The following is a 20,690-nucleotide window of genomic DNA, read 5'->3' as shown; positions in this document are numbered from 1 at the left end:
CAAACATAGATTCATTTCACTCCAAACCACACACACAACAGCATGGATGTTTATGTCAACGGTGCAGGTATGGTTTGTGCTTACATTTGTCACGCTTGGCACGCTTCAGTTTTTCTGTCTTATGTTTTTGACTCTAAGTCTTGATGCACAGGTTCACACCAGTTCTTGAAACGGGTTTGATTATCAGTGTTTTACATTCACATTCCGATAACCTAATCGAAGCTAACCCCATAGAGAACGAGGGAGAAATGAAAGGTCGGAAGGTTCTTTTACGCCTGACATGTTACATACGTTACACATTGTTACATCATTGTTGTTCGATTTTTGATCACCAAGACCGCTGGAGCCCTATGAGAAGAATATTTTATTCAAAGCCTTATAAACATCTTCGCATAAAGTTGCAACATTCTTCTTGTTCTTGGCTTAACGATCTCCTAGGTCATGCCGGCCATCCGATGGCTAGTCAGTCCTCACTACGGGGGGACGGTCTGGATGTGTTTTGAGCTCCGATCCTACCGTATAAAGACCAGCATCAGTGTCGGCTACAAAAAAGTTGTTTGGGCATTTTTTTTCTACATTAACATTTATTTTCTTGTACATCAACAAGTCATCAAAATATTTTTTGCTCTACATCAGAATTGATCTAAATTAAAAGTTCTTCCCAACACTATTAATACCTGAAAATATGTATGTTTTTCACAAAAAAAAACTTATATGGCACTTCTGACACAAACCCATTCTAGTATTGGTATCGATCTCATTAGATTCCCTGAGAGACTTCATAAATGCACTCATTAGTTTATTATGGAAGGAAAAGCCCACATGAGTCATATCTAAGTCAATCAGAATAATTACATCTCCATCAAAGCCCTCACTTCCATTCTTTCCATCCATCCACACAAACACACCCACAAATATGTTTTGTTGAAAAAACTGCATTAATGATAAATAAACCCGTCTAAAGCATAGTATAATAGAAGTGTAGATTTCTGGACGAATGTTCCAATAATGATCTCAAATTCTGTTCTGAGAAGCATCTGTGTGCTAAACGAGTTAAGTGAATATTGATTAAATATTTTAACAGAACTTCTTTCTGTTAATCAATTGAATTATTTCATATTCATCAGTTGCTGCCAATCACAGTGACAATTAACGTGTAACGGAGTTGTTTAAACGACCGAGAAAAGCTGTCACCAAATCGTCCTCGGCAGCCTTAAAGTCTAAAGTCTTGAATTGTTAATAATTGAAATTGTCAAGAAATAATAATTATTCGACCAATATTTGTCCTGTTAGGACAGCCATTGCGGTTACAATTTTATACAAGGCTTGGCATCCTCTTGAAACTTGTGTTTTCTTCTAAAACATTCTTTCAACACTGGGGATTTTTCTTCCATCTGCATCACATCCATTGTTTGCAACTCCAAAAGCCATTAAACATTAAAATACGCGCTATATTTCTGTCACTGTTAACTTTTTTTACTGCTGGTGCTTCCCAACTTCAACCATCCAGCTAAAGCTACCGCAGCATAAAAACTGTCTACTGCCGTACATCGCTTGGCGAATACTAATGCCACGAAGCAATAAAATTGGTCAGTCCACAATGACATTCCCAAAAACAAAAATCCCCCCGTAAGAATGTGCGGCGTCTTGGCGTTTGACTTCTTAGTCGAACGCTCTTGCGTGTGTTTCTGGTCAATATTCTTCCCCTCTTCCACGATACATATTGTGTATCAAAATTTCCATAAAATGCACAGCTAACCTTGAGTGTGAGCCAGCAGCTTTTGCCCTTCATCAGTATCAGTACCCCCTCAACCTCGCTTGGCAGTGAGTGCATCATCTGCTCCCATGTGAATATTGCTGACCGCATTCGGTTCTCAGTGGTTGAGATATCACTATAACCACCACTAACTCAATGAACAACTATTGTGTTCTAATGCACGCGATCCCCAACAGAGGACTGATCCATCGTCTACTACTCATGCGTGCCCTGTGTGCATCCAGATTTTCGCAACTGATTTTCAACCAACCGATCGGAAGCTGTCAGAGATATCGTTTTGTGAATGATTTTATTTCTTTAAATTTATTTCCCATAATTCGTGTGAGGTGTCTCGCACAAAAACACGTCTCTGGGTGTAGCGTTTCGGATGTGTTACATTACCTTCCGTCGGGCAGGCCCGCCTTATTGTTTCTACTGCCTATAATTCCACACCCATCCCTTGTGCTCGTTCCGGGGGTGAACAGAATGCCTTCACCGGTCAAGTGTTGATGCGATGATTAGGAATTGTCTAGCGCTCGGGCGGATGATGGTCTCGGCGAGGGGGTGGTGTGGCTGGTCGTTATTATTGCTACTGATTATAATGGCGTTGGTCCCGCAAAACGCACCTCTACTGCCGCCTCCCGGCTTCTGTTACGTAGCGCGCATTTATTTCACGCGAGTAATGATGATATCGACGGGAGCGTTGAAGGGCTTACGGCCAAACCTAGCACTGATCCACTATTCAGTCCCAACCCGGAGCTCATTCAAGCAGCTCATCCACAGTGATTCAGTGTTTGTTCGATAAGTTTTTCGTGAACTAACTCCCACACGGCGAGCAAAATGCATCGACCAACATCCGTAACGTTGCACCGTTCGGTGCTACTGTTGCCGGTGCTAGTGATGGTGTTACTAAGTGTCAGCAATTTATCGACCGTTTCCGGCGCATCTAGCAACCCGCTGGCAGATGACGAGGAAGTGACAAACACAACGCTGGGTATTGTCGATAATGTGTCCACGGCTCGAGCTGCTATCGAGCGCTTCAAGCAGAACGTTCCGTCGGTGGACTATCTGCAGCTTGCCAGTGCCGGACTGCAGGAATACGTTACGAATGTGACCAATCGCTTCGAGGCTACGTTCAAAGACTTCACAACCCGTGAGCTAGAATCGGTACAGCACGCACTGATCGAAACCATCCGTTACCTGAACGGGTACGATTCGGTAAACAGCATCTCGATGCTCCAAAATCTCGACTACAGCATGTACAACCACAACCTAATGCGTTCGATTAATAGTGATCTACGAATCGCATCGATCAGTCTCTCGGAGGCGCTTTTCGACCAGCGTGATGTGAGTGTTGCTGTGGATGACATTTTCGCTGCCACAGATAAACTGCAAGAAAACGTACTCCGCCTAGCGGACGTTATCGAAAAAGGTGAAGCATGGACAGTGGAAACCAATGCACGTGCTCTTGCCGCACAGCAAGGTTTTAACGATTCGATCGAAATGTACCTAAACGGTTCCCTCACGCTGGTAGAAGATATCGTCACAGCACTGGACGAGCTTCGCACGTACGAAGAAGATATGTACCGTCGGCTGAAAGAGAAACTACCTACCACAACCTTTCCCAAGTCCACCACCAACTACTTTATCGCGCTCAAAAAAGCCCTCGAAAATACAATCCAAAAGATACGCATCAACTTCGAGAACTTGAAGCTGTACAAGCACCGTGACATTGAGCAGTGGAAATCGCGCGGCTCGATCACCGCCCCGATCGGCTACATGACGCAGGTTGCCGTACAGGTTGCGTCCGATCCGATGCTCTCGAACGACTGCACCGAATCGTACATCGAGAAGATACTGGCCTTCCCGAACTTTACCCTTGCCCACGTGAACGGGTGCCTGGCGGAGCAGACGACGAACGAGGAGAAAACGTTTGCGATCATCTCGCAGTTGCTCGATACGTACCTTGTGGGTGCGATCAATGCGTCTTACGCTGCATTTGACATTTGCTTCCGTTATGCACCGCGCAAGCTTAACTACTGTTTGGAGCTGGTAAGAAAATACGCCACGGGTTTTGCTGGTAAGAATTTTCGACACTAACACGAGGAACTGTTTATTTTTCTTCAGAATGGGTACGAAAACAATTGGGCGAATGGAAGAATTTATAATGCCGCTAAGCAGGTGGAATCGTTCGTGGACAGTGAGATACAGCACAACTTCAACTCGTGTGTGGCACAGAATGGGTACTTTTTAAACTATCACAACATCCAGGAGATGTGCATCTACAGCAAGAAGCGAACGCGCTACCGTAATCGTTGGACGAAGTAATCTCTTGACGTTTCAATAAACCATTTTTTTCCCCCCAATCGATCACGTGGCAACGCTATTGTAAATCTGGCAAGACTCCCTCAAGCCCGAGTTCCGAACAAACTCCAGTACGCGATCATTACAGGTCGGCAGCTCTTCCTGGACCTGTTCGAAGAACAGTTGGCTAGCAAGGTCCAGCAAGAAGAACTTCCCTCTAAAGTCGATAGTCTCTACGATCTGAAAGAACAAATAAGTAGATTAGAATCTACACCACACATGCACCCGGTCTGCATCAACTCACGTTGTCTAAACATTCCGTCATCTTGTCGAACGGTTGCTGGAAACAGATATTAAGCCGCCCGTAGATAACAGTAACGTACGGCCGGAGGAAACTGTTTGCTAGCGACACAAGCTGGCCCGCACCCTGACTCTCGAGTGTGGTCTGGTCGTTTAAACAGCCCGCCAAAAGCGTAGCTACCTGTTGTGGTAATGTGTTGAACGTTGTAACGAACCCAGTGGCACAGTAGTTTTCCCCGTACAGTACGTCCAGCATGACACGAGCGAACAAGTCGGTTTCCTCACGCAGGTAGTTCAGCGGATTGTTGCCCTCTTTGAAGAGTGCACTCGTACTCTGTAGATTCTGCGCCACCTTGACGGTGCGCTGCATTATGTTCCATGTTAGATGATCGATCGAATGGTTCAGCAGATTCAGCTTATCCTGAACAGCAGCACTAAAGAGCAGGGGCCATCGAAAGACAAAACTTTCATTGGTGTCCTTAAGATGAGTGAAGAGCGAATCGGCCACGGTAAGAAACCGGTAGAAGGATGCATTCGAAGCGGTACTGTAACGATCAACGTTGGTATTGATCGATGCCTGATTGGTACGAAGCAAGGAGTACGATCGTGTTTGGAAGTCGTTTGCGGCACGGACTGCTGCTACCAGGTTGCTTACGCTCGACAAATATTCTCCCGATAAACGTACGGTCGATTCCACCACATCCAGCAGCTGCTGCAGGGTACCATTCGCAGACACCACTTGCAAAAACTGCTGCGTATTGAGTGGTTGTCCCGCCACTGGAAGGACCGCATCACCCAAACGCTGCAATACGCCGGACAAATCTTGAACGTTCTTGTGGAACGAAGTTCTCAAGTGCTCCATAAAACTGGCGGTGTTAGAGTTCTCATCGTAGTTAAACGCCTCCCTAAACACATCAAGCGATTGGGATACGTTTCGATTCCACTGGGACACTCCTTGTACGGCCAACGAAAGTCTCGTGAAAACCACCGCTGGTGCGGTCGAACGATCCACAGCAACCTGTGCCACCTCGCGAAACAGTTGTCCCATCACAAGCGTCGTGTTGCCAACGTAATCCCTCAGTGCTGTAGCTCCAGCCCTCAGAAACTCCGACGCCGTTGGATTGCCCAAAGAACGGGTTACTTGCGTCTGGGCAGAGTCTAGATTTCGTACCACCGAGTTTGCTGCACTCGCGAGTCGTGCCCCTTGTGGAAGCACATAATTATTGCCGAAAAATGGATTACAATTCACCGAACTAGCGAGGGCTAGGATCGCCAAGCACGCGGACAGTACTTGCACAGTTGATGGCGCCATCGTTCGCGACGAGTGTGGCCTTGGCAGTGGGCGAAAGGCTTTCTTATAGTACCACCGATTGTTATCGCCCACCGTCAACACGATATCGTGTCGGAAGTTTGCACAGCGTGAACCTGAGCCGGTGGTGGGTTCCCCATTGGAAGCTCGGGGAATTTCTTGCTAAATTGCTCCCTAGCACAGTTGGCTAATGCCGACGCATGAGGTGATGCATGGTAGATCTCCAGTCGCATATGAATGGCGGTATTTGGCGGTAATCTTTTCTGGGAACAACTTCTCCCTATCCCTAGGCGATTTGATACGTTATCTCGAAAGAAAGTTATGTATGCGATCGTACCCTCTGCGATCAAAATCCGTTCGTACAAAACTAAACTGTCAGTCAACACTTCTAATTGAATTGCTCCTGTCATCGTCTTCATCCATTTGCCGCTCAAGAAGTCAATCGCCGCTTCAGAATATTGTGTTCTGATCGTGTAAAATAAACAAAAAAAAAAGATTTTTTTAAAGTAAACAACCGTATTGGATTCCCTGTGTTCACCAGAACAGAAGATGATCCATTGGAAGCGTGCGCCGACTTGTCATGACAATAATGTTTATTATTATTGTAATATCATAAGTCCCGCTGTGGCGGCGGTTGTGATCGGCCATTGTTTGTACACAAGTGGCTTCGGTTAATCGCGCGCCGGCCTCGTGTCTCATACGGACAAAAAAGTGTCAGAAGCGCTGTGACGGATCGTTGGAAAAACAGCCACAAGGCGATCAGCTCCTCGATGTCTGGTTGATCAAGAAAGAAAGATTGTCAGATTGCTGTCTCAGATGCAGTCTTGCAATATCCGCCAACAAAAGGTGTGACACTGCGAACGCTTGCGATCTTCCGCATGCGTGTTTTGTTTGTCCATCCGGCGTACGTTGACGGTGACTTGCGCTTGCCTCATACCGGCGACCACTTGCTGCGATGCATCGCCAATGATCTTGAACCGGTTTTGCAGCATTTGCTGCATCCGATGCGTTCGCGCGTTCGTTCACCATCGTTCCCATCTGCTCTGAGGTTCTGTGATTACATTTTTCCTTTTTATTTGGATAGATGTGACCGCTTCCGCGAACCCCACAGCAACACTGGCCACAGTAATTACGCTTTAGTTTTGCGTTTCGTTTTTCATATAGCAAACAATGCGCGTTCACCGCACAGTATGCCAGCAAGGGTTGATCGTGTGTTCTGTGTGTATACTCACGGAATCAAGATCATCCAGTGCAAAGATCACTCAGCGGGGGTAGCAGTTGTGGTTGCTATATTTATAGCACTTTTACCACCCTGCTTTTGCTTAGTACACAATACGAGCAGTGAATAATACGCACGACTTGTATTAAAATATTGTCGCCATTTCCTCGGCCGCAGACCTTGAACGATGGATTAGATTTACCCTGCCGGATGGATCGGAAAATCGCTTTGTAACGGATGAATGCAAAAAAGGGGATCTGCGTTGAGAGGGGATAAAGTGATCTTCATCCGATCGTTTTATTTGCAATGAGGAAGTGTACTAGCTCTGAAGATCATATCATCTACCCTGTTTGTCCATCGCGCTCCATCAAAGGAAGAAGGAGGAGGACCTTCGGGTGATTTACGACCACAAAATTTATTACCATCCGTTGAAATCGAAAATGCATTTGTGCTTTGCGTGCATGGGTTGTTCCTCTTCTTGCCATCAATGCTATCGATGCCGAAATGAGATGCATCCCGACATGATTCGAAAGGAAAACAGCGGGTTATTGAACGCGCGCGCGTGTCATCCAGTGAAGGTACGACAAAAAGTCAAGGAAACATCTGTACGATCTATGCGCGATCTCCAGCACAGAACAAAGAACAAGATTTTTACAAGCGATGCAATATAAAACCTATGTGATGCAACACATGCTTAATCTGCCACGATTCCTGTTCAAATGTTCACTTTGAAGTCATGAAACGTTCGAAGCTACTAATTAACAGCACAAGACACCGCGTCACTTCATAAGTGACTCCTCATTAATCATGTCTGCCCAGCAGGAACGATCGTTTGCACAGCCTTCTCACTTTCTTTTGTAAGTATTTTTTTACACGACCATCTCCAACCGACAAGTGTTCAATTGCGCGTTAAAAATCCATCGTCATCAGTGTCACCACCATTACCAACCACTGCAATTTCCACCATGCGCCTCCATCGGTGGTAGTAAAAGTGAAAAGTGCATTAACTCATCTTCCCGCTGGGTGTGCACATTCCTGAGGCGAGTAAAAAAGCTGGAATTCTGGACGAGTGAGACAAGATTTATACAGGTTGCAGTTTTCTTAGCAGCGAATGCACATACATTTCCCAACCGGGAGTGGTCTGGATGACAGCGGGACATAATCTGTGGTCGACGGTCTTGTCATTGCTTTGTGGTAATTAAAATACCGAACAACAGGTCCCCTGGCCATGTACGTGCCTCGGCGATGGAAAATGGATATTACTTTCCAACAAGTGCTCAGGCAAATTTGCACATTCCCTTTGTGTTACGCATTGGCAACGCTTCTAGCGTACAAGAACAAGGAAAACGGACTTCTGTTTTCGCAAGGAAGCAATGTGAGCAAACTCTTTACTACCGACCTTGCCACAACCTTAAACTTGACTGCTATGCTTGGCTAGAGCATGATTTACATGAAAAAAAGTGATTGGACTATTGAATAATGATCCTTACTGCACGCTTATGTTGCCCATTTCCTTACACAGGATATTACACAGAGGGGCTCGTTCGCAGGTCGTTGCTTCGAAATGGAAAAAAAGAAGAATTTTCTTTACACGTACCCACCTTACTAGCCTAGCAGACACAAATCACGGGCAAGAATCGTGGCAAGTACAAGGATATGCGGAGCGACCGCTCGATAAAAGAACGTTTAGGCGAGCGAGTTCAATCGATAACGCGTTACCATGCAAAATAGATGGTCAACAAACCGACGGATGTGAGGTTGAACCATTAATTCTTCAGTGCCCTGTCGGACACTGGTACGAATAAGCTTAGGGGACAACTCTATAATACTTTCGTTGTGTAATGCATTTTACTTAAGTCTTAAATGTACGTGTAAAGTATTCTATAACATAACACTTTCGTTTCACTGGAAAGCCTATCGGAATGTTTAAATCGTTACCACACACCATCATTCGCTGTGTACTGTAAACATTAGTGTAGCACACGAAACACCAAGCAAGTTCCACTCTCATTCCACTGCGCTAACGCTTCGCGATAGCCGAGACTGTGAGGTCCGTAAACTTGCGGCTACATACAGTGTGTAACATTAATATTCTACCATTTCTTTTTCTTTACTTTTAAGCTACACTCATTTAAAAATATTAAACGATAAACCGTTTATTACTATGGAGACAGTTATGTTATACAGTAAAGAGTATAAATACACAGACAACTGGTTAAAACAAAACGGGCTATGAAAATGAAACAATTTTAAAGCATAGCAAAAAATTTAATTTATCGTCATGCAAAGTAAAAAATGATAAATAAGCTCGTGATTATTTGCTTTCTAGACTGCCGATAGCACGTAGTTAGTTAGTCAGTCATTACCACGGGGCGACGGTCCGAATGGCATTTAAACCCCGGTCCTGCCGTTTGAAGACCGGCGTTGGTGTCGCCTACACCCCCGGGCCGCCCGAATATTTCATCATAATCTTATTGATGTGACTCATGTTTCAAAATTGTGCTCTACAATTTTTGAATGCTTTGTTTTTGATAGAAAATATTTTTATTATTTTTTAAAAATCTGATTACTCTCGCAATGCGTTGGTTTTATTCAAAAACAGTTGTATAATTATGCTACAGACGGTAAAACATCGTTGATTACCACCTTCCAACGGGAGGTTAAAGTGAAGGGAGTAAATTGTGCCAGAACGCTTCCTCTTCAACACCTTTGGAGGTCCTTTTTCCCTGCCTCTTTGCTATGGTCACACAAACGGAGCACAACTTTCACAACCACTTGCAATCCAATCGATAATAACGGCACGGCACACAGACCACGCGAACGCATTCTTGGGAAAGGAGCTACGCGAACTAGGTAGAGGAGATACATCAGGAAAATTCTTGACATTCCACACTTTCTACGAAGTGGATCATTACCGGCCTTGCAGGGGACACCAAAACAATGCTAATCGCAGACCTTTATGCCTTAGTTTTCATTTTTCGTTGACCCACCCACCCAGCATGCTTACAACGAAAACAAAGCTTTCCGCTACCTTTCACACAGACAAGCCAATTCAGATGAATTTCATTAATTGAGTTTTCCCTTCCTTTTTCTTTCATTTTCTTACAGATGTTTCACATCTACCAATAGAAGGCATTCTAGGAGAAAGTGATCTGTTGGATGATATTAGTAAGTAATCGTGTTTTTTCTTATGTAATTTGTACATTTTTCACTTTTGAAAACACCAACAACGCCGCGAACGCCAGAAACGTTTACATGCGCTTGACCTTGACCGAGTCGCTTGTGGGCAGCCACGTGTGTGCGCGTTTTGAAAAATGCATTTCGGCTAGACAAAGTTGATGCTGACACCCGCGCAGACCGTATCGGATGCGCCCAATTGAATCGATGCAATGAAGTTTGGCTAGACGGCAGAAATAAGTAGCGCTTGACCAGACATAATCCGTTCCCTAAGGAACTAGCTGCACAACATTTTTTTTTTTTCAATTTTGTTCAACAATCCTCTACAACTAAGATATCATTTCAGTGGGGGTAACCATCACACCAAAAGTTTATTTAGACAGTTTGCGTAATTATATTTCGTGCACATTGATTTATGATGGTCTCTGCTATCCTTTCGCAGCGGGTGTTGTTTGGCCCCGATGACTAAGCCTCCCGACGATAGCAATCAATCCTTCGTCTGCACATTGTGGTAATAGTGTCCGACTCGCAATGTCGCAGGCGCACCGGCCAACCAAATAAATTAGTACCGGCTGGTGCCGCCTATTAGTCATTGGGATAATTCTGTGCTTGATCTAATGGACACTTTTCAGCGCAGCGAAAGAGTTCGCGACAATGTTTTGTACTGCTTATCATTTGTTGCAAGGATTTGCTGGGAGTGCTTTAAAGGTTTTATTTATCCCTAACAGCTTGTCGAACGACTTAACTAACCACTCGCATAATGTTTCTATTTCATTCGATATCCCCCACACTTCACAATGACTCATCTTTGGCCCATGGTTTAAATCGAGATGAACCGCCCTGTAGCCACAATTCTTGGAAACCAAAACACACCGGTTCACTGTCTGTCTGTCAGTCCGTCTCGATCTGCTCCAAGTACCATCTTCTCTATTCCTACCGGTGTGTGGCCACCATACTGCGCCTGATAGTCTTCGACGTCGTACTTTTGCATGATCATGCCGCACACTTACTTACAGCCCGCAACCCGTTGCGTCACATTCGCGGAGGAGGAAACGAAACCACGATGATGGCGCGACTCATACGGCACCTGTCACCCCAAAATTCGTTGACATGAAAAATGAAAAGAAACACTTTTTCTGAAACTGCTACGCAGCATTACTATCGCCAATGAGCTAGATCCAGTACGAGAAGGCTAGCGCGAGACAGCAGCAAGAAAATGAAGCAAGCAGCATCATTAAATACATCAACACACTGATCTTGTTGGACTTTGCTGGGTGGTTGTGTGAAGATTCGCGAAAAAACAAACCAACGTCTGTTTTTTTAAATGCTGACTCTTGGTTCCGACGAAACGTACGCCCAACTGCTCCGTGGAGGATGATCATCATCATTGTCATGTCACGAATTTATTTTTATGTTGGCCCAATCACCGTCATCGGTACCGCAAGCGCAGCACGAACGCACGTGTTTCATGTTCCTTTAACTCTCGTGCGAACGTGCGGTGAAAATTGTGAAAATCATCACCCGCAAAACATCTGCACCTGCGCCGCTTTTACATCCGGTATTGATCATGTACGATCAGAGAGCAGGAGTTTGTCATGTCCTCTGATACTAGGCGAAGTACTTAAGGATAGTACATAGGAATAGTTAGGTTAACTTAATTCTATAAAATTTATCTGCCTATCAAACTAATATTGTAAACAATGTCCACTATTTGTCTCACCATACGGTTGAAGCTGACGCACATCCATCTCGCAAACAAATTATTCTACGACCTTTTCACCTTTCTAAATGGCCTCACGCGAGATCACGTTGCTTCAGGTTGTGCTTCTCTCGTTTTTTTTTTACAATTTTCCTCAACGAAACGCACACCAATATAAAAGTTGGTGTCAATTTTCAGAACTCAAGGCGGAGTAGTAGCTGTAAACGATCAGTCGAACTGAGCAAGAGAACGCGTTCTCCGCTGGGAGAACAAGACTTACAGCGAGTATAGTCTCTAGTGACCTATCCCTACATCGATCGCGAGAGATAGAGCGATCGAGAGTTTAAAAATGTGTGTGTGGATACGTGGTGGAAAATTTTTCGTATCCCATTTTCCCAGCGGTACCAGTTTTCGCCTCACGCAAGTACCCGCAAGTCGTACGTGAAACAACGTCCGGTGTGTGACAATACGATTCGTGATCATTCGTGAGGTTCGGTTTATTATTTGCTTTTCTACAAAATTCTACCCTTTCTGTGCTGTGATCTGTATGTCTATCTAAACTTCTAAACCCTAGTTCTTTTAGCAGTCAAATCTTACTACCAACATGTGTATTAGCAGAGCAACGTTACGCCTTTTTCTATCCCAGCTTTTGTGGTCTCGAATATAGAACCTTAGATAACTCTTGAGACTGTGTGCTGTGCAAATGTTGGCTTTGATACGCTGTACATAAAGCTGATTTCTTCTCGTTTCTTTCTGTGCCATCTCTATTACTAACCGAGTGAAATTCTAATGCAGTACTACCAAAAATCAAATCTCCTCTTTAACAAACTCAGTGTCCACGGTGTTCATCTCGATGAGGCCTTTTCGCTTTCCAGCAGACAACCTTAACCAGCGAATTTTCGTTAAAAATAATTCAACCAACTGGTTGGTGCAGATGTAAAATATTTATCTATCGCCGCCCCGGGATAGCCGTTCGTTCGTATGCCCGTAACATGAAGCTGCTGCAACTCCCGGTGGGGTGTACCGAGCGTGCCCCTTGATGCAGGCCAAACGTTACGGCCGCGTTTCAGCTGGCTCGCGTTCGATAGTGTGATGAAAATGTTTAAAAATAGATTTCTCCATTAGTCCGCAGCTTCAGTTAGGCACCGGCAAGAACCTGTGCCGTTTGGTGGTTGGTATACGCGGCCTATATGCTGTACCCGTGCCGTTTTCGAACAGAGAAGAGATTAACGGAAACGTTGCTCACATAAGACTGAGCAAAAGAAATAGAAAGTGTTAGAGATGGAGAGTGATGCATGACTTTGCATTGGGATATAGGGATCCATTCATCCTATTCAATCTTCTGCACACGTAGACAAGCGTTGAGGACGTTGAGAGTTGCTCCCGTACTCTCGTTTTGTAGCTACGGGTCTCGATGTTCGATACAGACTTTTGGCAGCTGTTGGCAGCGAGAGGAAATCAACAGTGGCATGGCAAAACACACGTTTGAAATCATCGTACCAAATTAAACAAACTCGATCATACTGAACCGATCGAACGCTGATCGCAACTTTTCGTTTGTTAACGCAAATCCTACTCGCCACATTTTGACCTCGAAAACCTATAATTAAATTTGTAACTAATCGAGTGTACAAGCTATCCAGGATTAAGCCGCTTAGGTCGTCAGTAACACTTACTTTTTGCCCTCCCTGTGCAGGAATCTACCAGTCCTTGTGTTGATAGTCCCCTGCCCCATACTAACCAGCAATGTCCTTCCCGGTTCGTCGAAATGATCCCCTTTCGTCTGCTGATGCTGCTCGATTCCATCCTAATACTGACGCAACCGATGATCGACGGTATAACTCGTCTGCATCGTCAGACACTTCAACCTCATCGTCCGACTACGAGTACCTTAATCTCTTCCACAAACTCGATCATCTGAAACGATCCCCGCTGGCAGGAATGTACAATGTGATAGTGCACCATAATCCTGAAATAGTTGTAAACAGTGCCGTTTCCACTTCTACCGTTACTGACGATGGTGGTGGTGAGATCAAGAGAAAAACTCCCTCTCCAATTATTACCGTCACATCACCACCGTCAGCGGTTAACCTACAAGAAATCGCAACCAAACAACAACCATTATGTCCACCAAAACCATCACCAATACCAAACCAAAAACCATGCCCCGAATCCCCACCGGAAGGTAATAATTGTACGGCAGATAATGAAACAAAAAAGATCCTTCCCAAAAAAAAAAAAAGAATTTGTGCTTCTAGTACCCTATTTTGACGCTCGCGCTATTGGTGTTCCGATCGTACTAAACATGATTCTTATGATCACCTCCCGTATTCGAGTCTTCCTCTAACTATTATCATACTTCTCTCTATACCCAACAGTTCACGTAATCGATCAAGATATACGCGAAGAGATGCCACCAGTAGCAACGCAACGCCCGTACGTGGAGATCACGGAACAGCCCCATCCGAAGGCGCTACGGTTTCGCTATGAGTGCGAAGGACGATCGGCCGGTTCTATTCCGGGCGTCAGTACTACGGCCGAACACAAAACGTTCCCGAGCATACAGGTGCACGGTTACCGGGGACGGGCGGTCGTAGTGGTGTCCTGCGTCACTAAGGAAGGTCCCGATCATAAGCCCCATCCGCACAATCTGGTCGGTAAGGAGGGCTGCAAGAAGGGTGTCTGTACGGTGGAGATTAACAGCACTACCATGAGCTACACTTTCAACAATTTGGGCATTCAGTGCGTCAAGAAGAAGGATGTTGAGGAGGCACTTCGCTTACGTCAAGAGATTCGAGTTGATCCGTACAGAAGTAAGTGTGGTTTGTTCGTGTAAGGTTCAACGGGGGCCCTCATTTGTTGCTTTGTTCCTTTCTAGCTGGATTTGGTCACGCCAAGGAACCTGGCTCGATCGACCTCAATGCTGTCCGTCTGTGCTTCCAGGTATTTCTAGAAGGTCAACAGCGAGGACGCTTTACGGAGCCGCTCACACCGGTCGTGTCGGACATTATCTACGATAAGAAGGCTATGTCCGATCTGATCATCTGCCGGTTGAGCGATTGCTGTGCGCCAGTATCCGGTGGCAAGGAGATTATTTTGCTATGTGAAAAGGTGGTGAAGGAAGATATTAAGGTGCGATTCTTCGAGAAGAAGGGAAATATCACGGTTTGGGAGAGCTATGCCGAGTTTTCGCACTCCGACGTGCACAAACAGGTTGCCATCAGTTTCCGAACGCCACAGTACAAACCGATGGATATCACTGATCCTGTGAGGGTAAGTTACTTCGGATAGCTTCACTTAAGGTTCGGGAAGACATTGAATGTCCCCTTTGCCTCATTTCATTGTAGGTTTACGTGCAACTGGAACGACCATCGGACAACACCTACTCGGAGGCGCGCGATTTCCAGTTCATACCGCTAGACTCAGGTAGGCGCCGGTTCTCGGCACTGCATCGTGAACTCATGAAAAATCCCGACGCTGATTCTCCCGAGAATCAGCTCTTCAAGCGCATCCTGCTCGAGGGCTCGAATCGATCGGCTCTGGAGCAGCAGGTCAAGCCCATCAATGGTCCAGCACCGCGCACCGAGGAGGTGATCGTTCTCGACACTCCGAACGTCGAGGACAAACCGTTCGTTGCGGAATCGGTAACCAGCGATCAGAAAACGACCGAATGGATACAACGAAACGAATTCAACGTGACGCCCAACAATGGAAACACCATTGGCGACGGAGGTTCCTCGGGCGAAGACAATCAGATGCTTACCGGGGACACTAACAACAACATCTATCAGTCCAACTCGTTCGATCTGCCCGATGGCACGGTGAACAATGTTGATACAAACGGAAATGGACTATCGGCTGTTGATGCTACTGCAGCTGCTGCTGGTTCTGCTGCTGTACCGGATGATGATCAGACTCTGAAGGAGCTGTTGGAGCAGGTGGCTGAGCTGGATGAGATCTACACCGATCATCAGTTGCGGCGCGAAAATTTGATTCTAGAGCAGGAGCTGAAAACGCTCGAACAAACCGTACCCATCCAGCTCGGATCACCCGGCGGACAGCCGATGGATATTGATGAGGTGTTTGATGATGCTGCCACCTACACTAGCCTTCAGCGGGCATTCAAAAATCCGCTCTCGATCACGCTTGGTCCACCGATACCTCCGCGACCGGAGCACGCAAAACTGGACGCGGGAGTGTACGATGCGGTCGAGCCACTGCACGTGCCCACTATCGATGTAACCTCGCTGAAGCGTGAATCACAGGAAATGGAAAAGCTACCTCCATTGCCACCGAAGCGTGCCAAACCGAGTGTTCAGAATAAGGAAAACAACGCTCTGGATGCCAACGACGAGGTGCTTTTGAATACGATCATACGCAAGGGTTCGATGCGCAGTTTGGCACCTCGTCCACAGTCCGATCAGATCATCATAATGAAATCGCCCGACAGTCCGTTGAACAAGAAATTGCCTCCAACACCACCAAGCTCACCCACCAAAGGTGCTTCGGCTGGTAGTGGAGCGGCAGGCGCAGGAGACTTTAGCACGCTGCCTAAGAATAGCAACAAAAAGCCAGGCTTTTTCTCCAAGTTGTTCTCGCGCAAGAAGAGCAAATCGGACCTAACCGCTAGCACGAATACGCTCAACCGAAAGAACGCATCTAAAGAGCCAAGTGTCACGGTAGATTTTGAGGGTAGCGAGAACCAGGCACCACCCCGTAAAGGTTCACTGCGTGATTCTTCCGGTGAGAAGCGAAAGGCTGGTAAGCCGGTTGCTCGCAGCGTTAGCAGCGTTAGTGCTCGGCGACCAACGTCAGATGCCAGTCCGGATTACATCTACATCCCGCTGAAGGGTGACGGACCGACGGGCGGTATGCAATCGCGCAACGGTGGTAGTGGAACGCACCTGTCGCTTCCGGGCAATGACTCGTACGAGCGTGCTAGTACGGCTTCACTGCCACCGCTCGATCGTAAAGCGGTCAGTGCCTTACAGCTGGATGTGCCCATCCAGGATGGTAATCTGGAGCTGGTAGCGATTGCTGATGCACGCAGCATAAAGAATCTAGTCGAGGGCAACTATGGAGTTCAGTTGGATCCGAATGTGGATCTAACGGAGGCGGAACACTTTGCCCTTTACACCTCGATCGCACCGAATGCTGCGCTAAGCGAGTTTGATGAAACTTCCTGCTATTATGCACCGGTAGAACCGAGTCCTTTGATCACCACCACCACCACCTCCCAACAGTATCCGCAGAACCAGCAGCAGCAGCAGCACCAGAGCCAAATAACACGAATGGTCACCGATAGTGATGTTTGAGAGGAACTAATACATTTTATTTTTGATCCCCTTTTGTGTCCGGAGCTACTCCAGAGCAATGATTTCTTAAGCATATCATATAGCAACGAACATTATCCTTATCATGAACATCAAACATAGTTACCTTTCTTACCGGCACCTCCAGGCTGTACTAATTGTAATGTTCTCTTTTTTGTATCGTTTTATTTTTTTTCGGTTATCCCGCTCTCCACGTATAAACACATCTGCTCACACGCAAACAAACAAAAACTGCTTGAAAAAACGGTGCCCTGTACAAAAAAAAAATAGTCGAACTGCGAAGAAAACGGCAGAAGCTAGCGAGTTCATCGAATGTCTTTTTACCGGTAGCAGCACCAATGCGGGGTCAATCACCACAGGGCAATGTGGTATCGGGGAATATCCCGAACCTATCGCAGCTTGACGCGACCGGTGGTCACAGTGCGTCCACGAGCGGTTTACCCCGTAAGTTTTTCTTCACGCTCCGCTGTTGGAGTTAGTTCCGTTTTTTTTCCGTTTCCACTATCCCGCACATACTACAGTTAAGCACACTTCGATACATTATTGGTGAGCTCCACATACCTGGTGCCATTTTTTTTCCCCCGGGGGTTCTCTGTTTCGTCCATTTATAATTGCATTTTTCTTACTTTCTTGGTGGAGGACGTCGTAGAGCGGGCTTCATTTTGTTTTCAACTTCACTGCACAACTTCAACTTTATTGAACACCTGATCTCGTTCGGTTTCTATGGTTACATTTCTCATACATTGCGTAGTATATCATCTCTTCGTTGTCCGTTATATGTCCTCGTTTACTTCTTATTCTGTCTGTTTGTCTATCTCTCTATCTGGAGATGCTCCGTCCACATTCGTCATGTTACAAAGAAATAGATTTAAAAAAAAAAACATTTAATCACACACTCAAAAAACATTGTTGTACCGCGTTGTTTGACAATTTGGACAGGCAGACATCCTCCGTTCGCGAGATCGCTCTCGCGAATCTAACCCCATACTGGATGTCTCCGTCGATCGTATTTGGGCTCATTGGTTCCTAAAATTGTTGTTGTTGTTGTCCTCCTTATTGGAATTGGTGTCAATAGCCGGTGGAGGTAGAATTTGCAATTTGGGTACCTTTACTACTACTGCTAACATTACAAAACAGGCAACTAAATTAGCGTTTATTGGCGGTGGAAGGAACTAACATTCGAACGTACGGGGATGAGAAATCCACTACCACCCAAAAAAAAAACCGTTAGGAGTTAGTCGAATTTGAAATTCGAATCAGCATTGCCATCTATTTGTGAGATTTGTTAGAATCAGGCTGTAGGGATGTAGTAATGGGAGCGTTGTTTATTAGCTAGGGCGCATGTCCACGGTTGGGTGGCCACAGAGCAGATGTTTTGAAATTTTGAAAAAAAAGGAACGAACAGCGAACATGTTGTTGAATTTTTGTATGGATTAGAAAACCGATTGAAACAATTCGATTCAAGGATATGCTGTCACTTTTTGACAGCAAATTTAAACAAACAGTGAAGATGAGGCGTAGCAATATTGGAAAGCGCGAACACGAATTTATACATTTACAATCTTGTACTTAGTGAATAACAGCAAGCAACGGTGTGTCCTTCTTTTTCTTGTTTTTCGTAAAGAATTTAACTCAGATACTGAAGTCAAATTCTTCAGACTCTGAAGTGTTTTTATAGTACTTATTTCGAAAACTGACTGCGTTTAAGTGGAAGAAATACTTAGAAATGTGTTTTTTTGTTTATTATCTTGGATTTTCTTTTAATTGTTGGCTGTACCTCCAGTGAATTTGGTAAACGATATACATAGAAACATAAATCTATAAAACAATTTGTGACACACACACACACACACACAATTGGCATTGGGTCCATGTACCGTGGAATACACAAAACAAATACAATTAGCGTTCAATTGTAATACTAATGGAAAACAAGTCTTGCAGCAAAATGCGTGTAATCGAAACCAAATACAATAACTATACTTACCCTAGGTGTAACTTTGTACAATGAATAATGCTCCAGGAAATCGCAGAGCGATAAAAAAAACTAGCGTTACTGGTGTCACAGGTGGATAGCAATCCATTTCACAGAGTCAAATTGTTAATCTTTATGAAAGATCATTCAATAAAGACGATGTGAACGTATGAAGAAACAAACCGAACGAAGGTTAAAAGCGTTGAGTTTTATGTGAAAAAAATGTTGCTCAAGTTATCCTATTACAGCATAGGTTGCATTATAATTGGATATAAGCTACCAAGACAATAAGAGTAAGTGAGAGTTTGTATGACTGCAGGTACGGTTAAGAGTTGTGTTCACATAAAATGCTAACTGATTTAGGCTAGCTTTGCTGTGTTAGTTTTTTCTTTTAAGTTGTTTTGTTGAACTGCTAACAGGTTTTCTTTTCCTTACTAATCATTCTCTTACCCTTTTTTTTTTTGTTTTGAATGGGTTTTTTATATTAATTGATTCAAATCTTGTGCTTTTGTGTTTTTATGTGCATGATAGTTATTGATTTTATATTTTTATTTAACGAAAACAAGGAATTTTCTAACTAATTTTCGTTTCCTTTCCTACAGGAGGCCTATACAGCTATCACAATGCGGGTGGATTCCAACATATGACAAAAGAGGAAATTAAAAATGAACCTGGAGGTAAGCATTGACTCGCTAAATGTTCCACGTGTTCAGTTAATTGCTAATTCCACCATTTTCATTCCGCTCAGACTCTCCCAACCACAACCCGTCGAACCAATATCAACTTCAACCGATGCAACAAGGAATGCTTAACGCTCAGAGCACCTCCCCTGGTCCAGATCGATCTCCGGCCACACTCACCCCATCTCCGGGTCTCGGTGGCCCTATCTCACCGCTTGACCCTGGCAATGTAACACCTACCCCACCCGTCTACACCACACTCGGCGGTACGGGAGGTAACCTGTTCGGTACGTTCGCTACCAATTACGGCACCAACGCATCACCATCACAACAGCAACAACAGAACCCGATGTTCGACACCACGCTACCCGGCCCCTCAAATGGCTGGGTACAGCCAATAGCCCTGCAAAGCCAAAACGGGACTAGTCAACAGTCTTTCAATCTGGGAAACTTTGGCTCTCTGCCACTCACGACCGGTGATGTAATGCTATCCATGAACACAACGAATACGATCCCCACCAGCAGCCAACCGAACGCGGGTCCACCGTCGATGGGGTCCGATTTAAACTTTATCAACTTTGACCTGACAAACCTTGATCCGGTGTTTAACTCGTCTGAGATACGCAACGTGCTCGGGACACTCTCGACGACGGAGCTTAACCGTCTAGAGCAGGTGGCAAACATGCAGACGTCTGGTAGTTACCAGCAAAATTCAGCCTCCAACCTTAAGGCTCTCTTAGCGAACCAGCAGCAGCAGCAACAGCAATTGCAACAACAGCAACAGCAACAACAACTGCAGGGACAACCCCAAACTCTACCGGATCGAAACGATAACAACGACGAGGACCTAACCGACAGCTTTACAAAACTCAGCACCAACGATTTAAATTAGGCGACAGCCTGGTGATTGGGCCACACTCACACACACACACACACAA

General features: G+C 45.3%; 2 protein-coding genes and 1 pseudogene across 4 annotated transcripts; 2 read left to right on the top strand and 1 right to left on the bottom strand.

Moving 5' to 3' along the window:
- LOC126563968 (embryonic polarity protein dorsal) lies at positions 1-20,644 on the top strand. Of its 3 annotated transcripts, XM_050220846.1 has the most exons (8): positions 1-67; positions 9,997-10,056; positions 14,143-14,577; positions 14,643-15,037; positions 15,112-15,190; positions 17,368-17,541; positions 19,675-19,749; positions 19,821-20,644. In XM_050220846.1, the coding sequence occupies exons 1-8, from the start codon at positions 43-45 to the stop codon at positions 20,642-20,644; spliced, it is 2,067 nt and encodes a 688-aa protein (XP_050076803.1). In that variant the 5' UTR covers positions 1-42. The 3 variants fall into 3 exon arrangements, with proteins under 3 accessions (XP_050076803.1, XP_050076802.1, XP_050076801.1); XM_050220845.1 differs by lacking the exons at positions 1-67; positions 9,997-10,056 and adding an exon at positions 13,511-13,949; XM_050220844.1 differs by lacking the exons at positions 1-67; positions 9,997-10,056; positions 17,368-17,541; positions 19,675-19,749; positions 19,821-20,644 and adding an exon at positions 13,511-13,949 and having other exon boundaries at positions 15,112-17,186.
- On the top strand, positions 2,271-4,090 carry LOC126565845 (uncharacterized; annotated as a pseudogene).
- On the bottom strand, positions 4,119-5,674 carry LOC126564586 (uncharacterized). Its single transcript, XM_050221664.1, has 2 exons — positions 4,365-5,674; positions 4,119-4,300 (listed from the first exon to the last, which is right to left on the bottom strand). Exons 1-2 carry the CDS (start codon positions 5,670-5,672, stop codon positions 4,127-4,129), a joined length of 1,482 nt encoding a protein of 493 aa, XP_050077621.1. The 5' UTR covers positions 5,673-5,674; the 3' UTR covers positions 4,119-4,126.
- Positions 20,645-20,690: the final 46 nt, after the last annotated feature.

This window comes from Anopheles maculipalpis, chromosome 3RL, assembly GCF_943734695.1.
Source record: "Anopheles maculipalpis chromosome 3RL, idAnoMacuDA_375_x, whole genome shotgun sequence".
Lineage (NCBI taxonomy): Eukaryota > Metazoa > Arthropoda > Insecta > Diptera > Culicidae > Anopheles > Anopheles maculipalpis.
Note: the sequence above shows the minus strand (reverse complement) of the source record. Positions and strands in the feature narration are given on the sequence as shown.

Excerpts from the sequence above, each read along its gene's own strand:
- LOC126564586 (XM_050221664.1), bottom strand. The coding sequence starts at position 5,672 with ATGGCGCCATCAACTGTGCAAGTACTGTCCGCGTGCTTGGCGATCCTA. Across the intron at positions 4,301-4,364 it reads TGACGGAATGTTTAGACAAC|ATCGTAGAGACTATCGACTT; the intron begins GTGAGTTGATGC and ends TTGTTCTTTCAG.
- LOC126563968 (XM_050220844.1), top strand. The coding sequence starts at position 13,511 with ATGTCCTTCCCGGTTCGTCGAAATGATCCCCTTTCGTCTGCTGATGCT. Across the intron at positions 14,578-14,642 it reads TCGAGTTGATCCGTACAGAA|CTGGATTTGGTCACGCCAAG; the intron begins GTAAGTGTGGTT and ends GTTCCTTTCTAG. Across the intron at positions 15,038-15,111 it reads ATATCACTGATCCTGTGAGG|GTTTACGTGCAACTGGAACG; the intron begins GTAAGTTACTTC and ends ATTTCATTGTAG.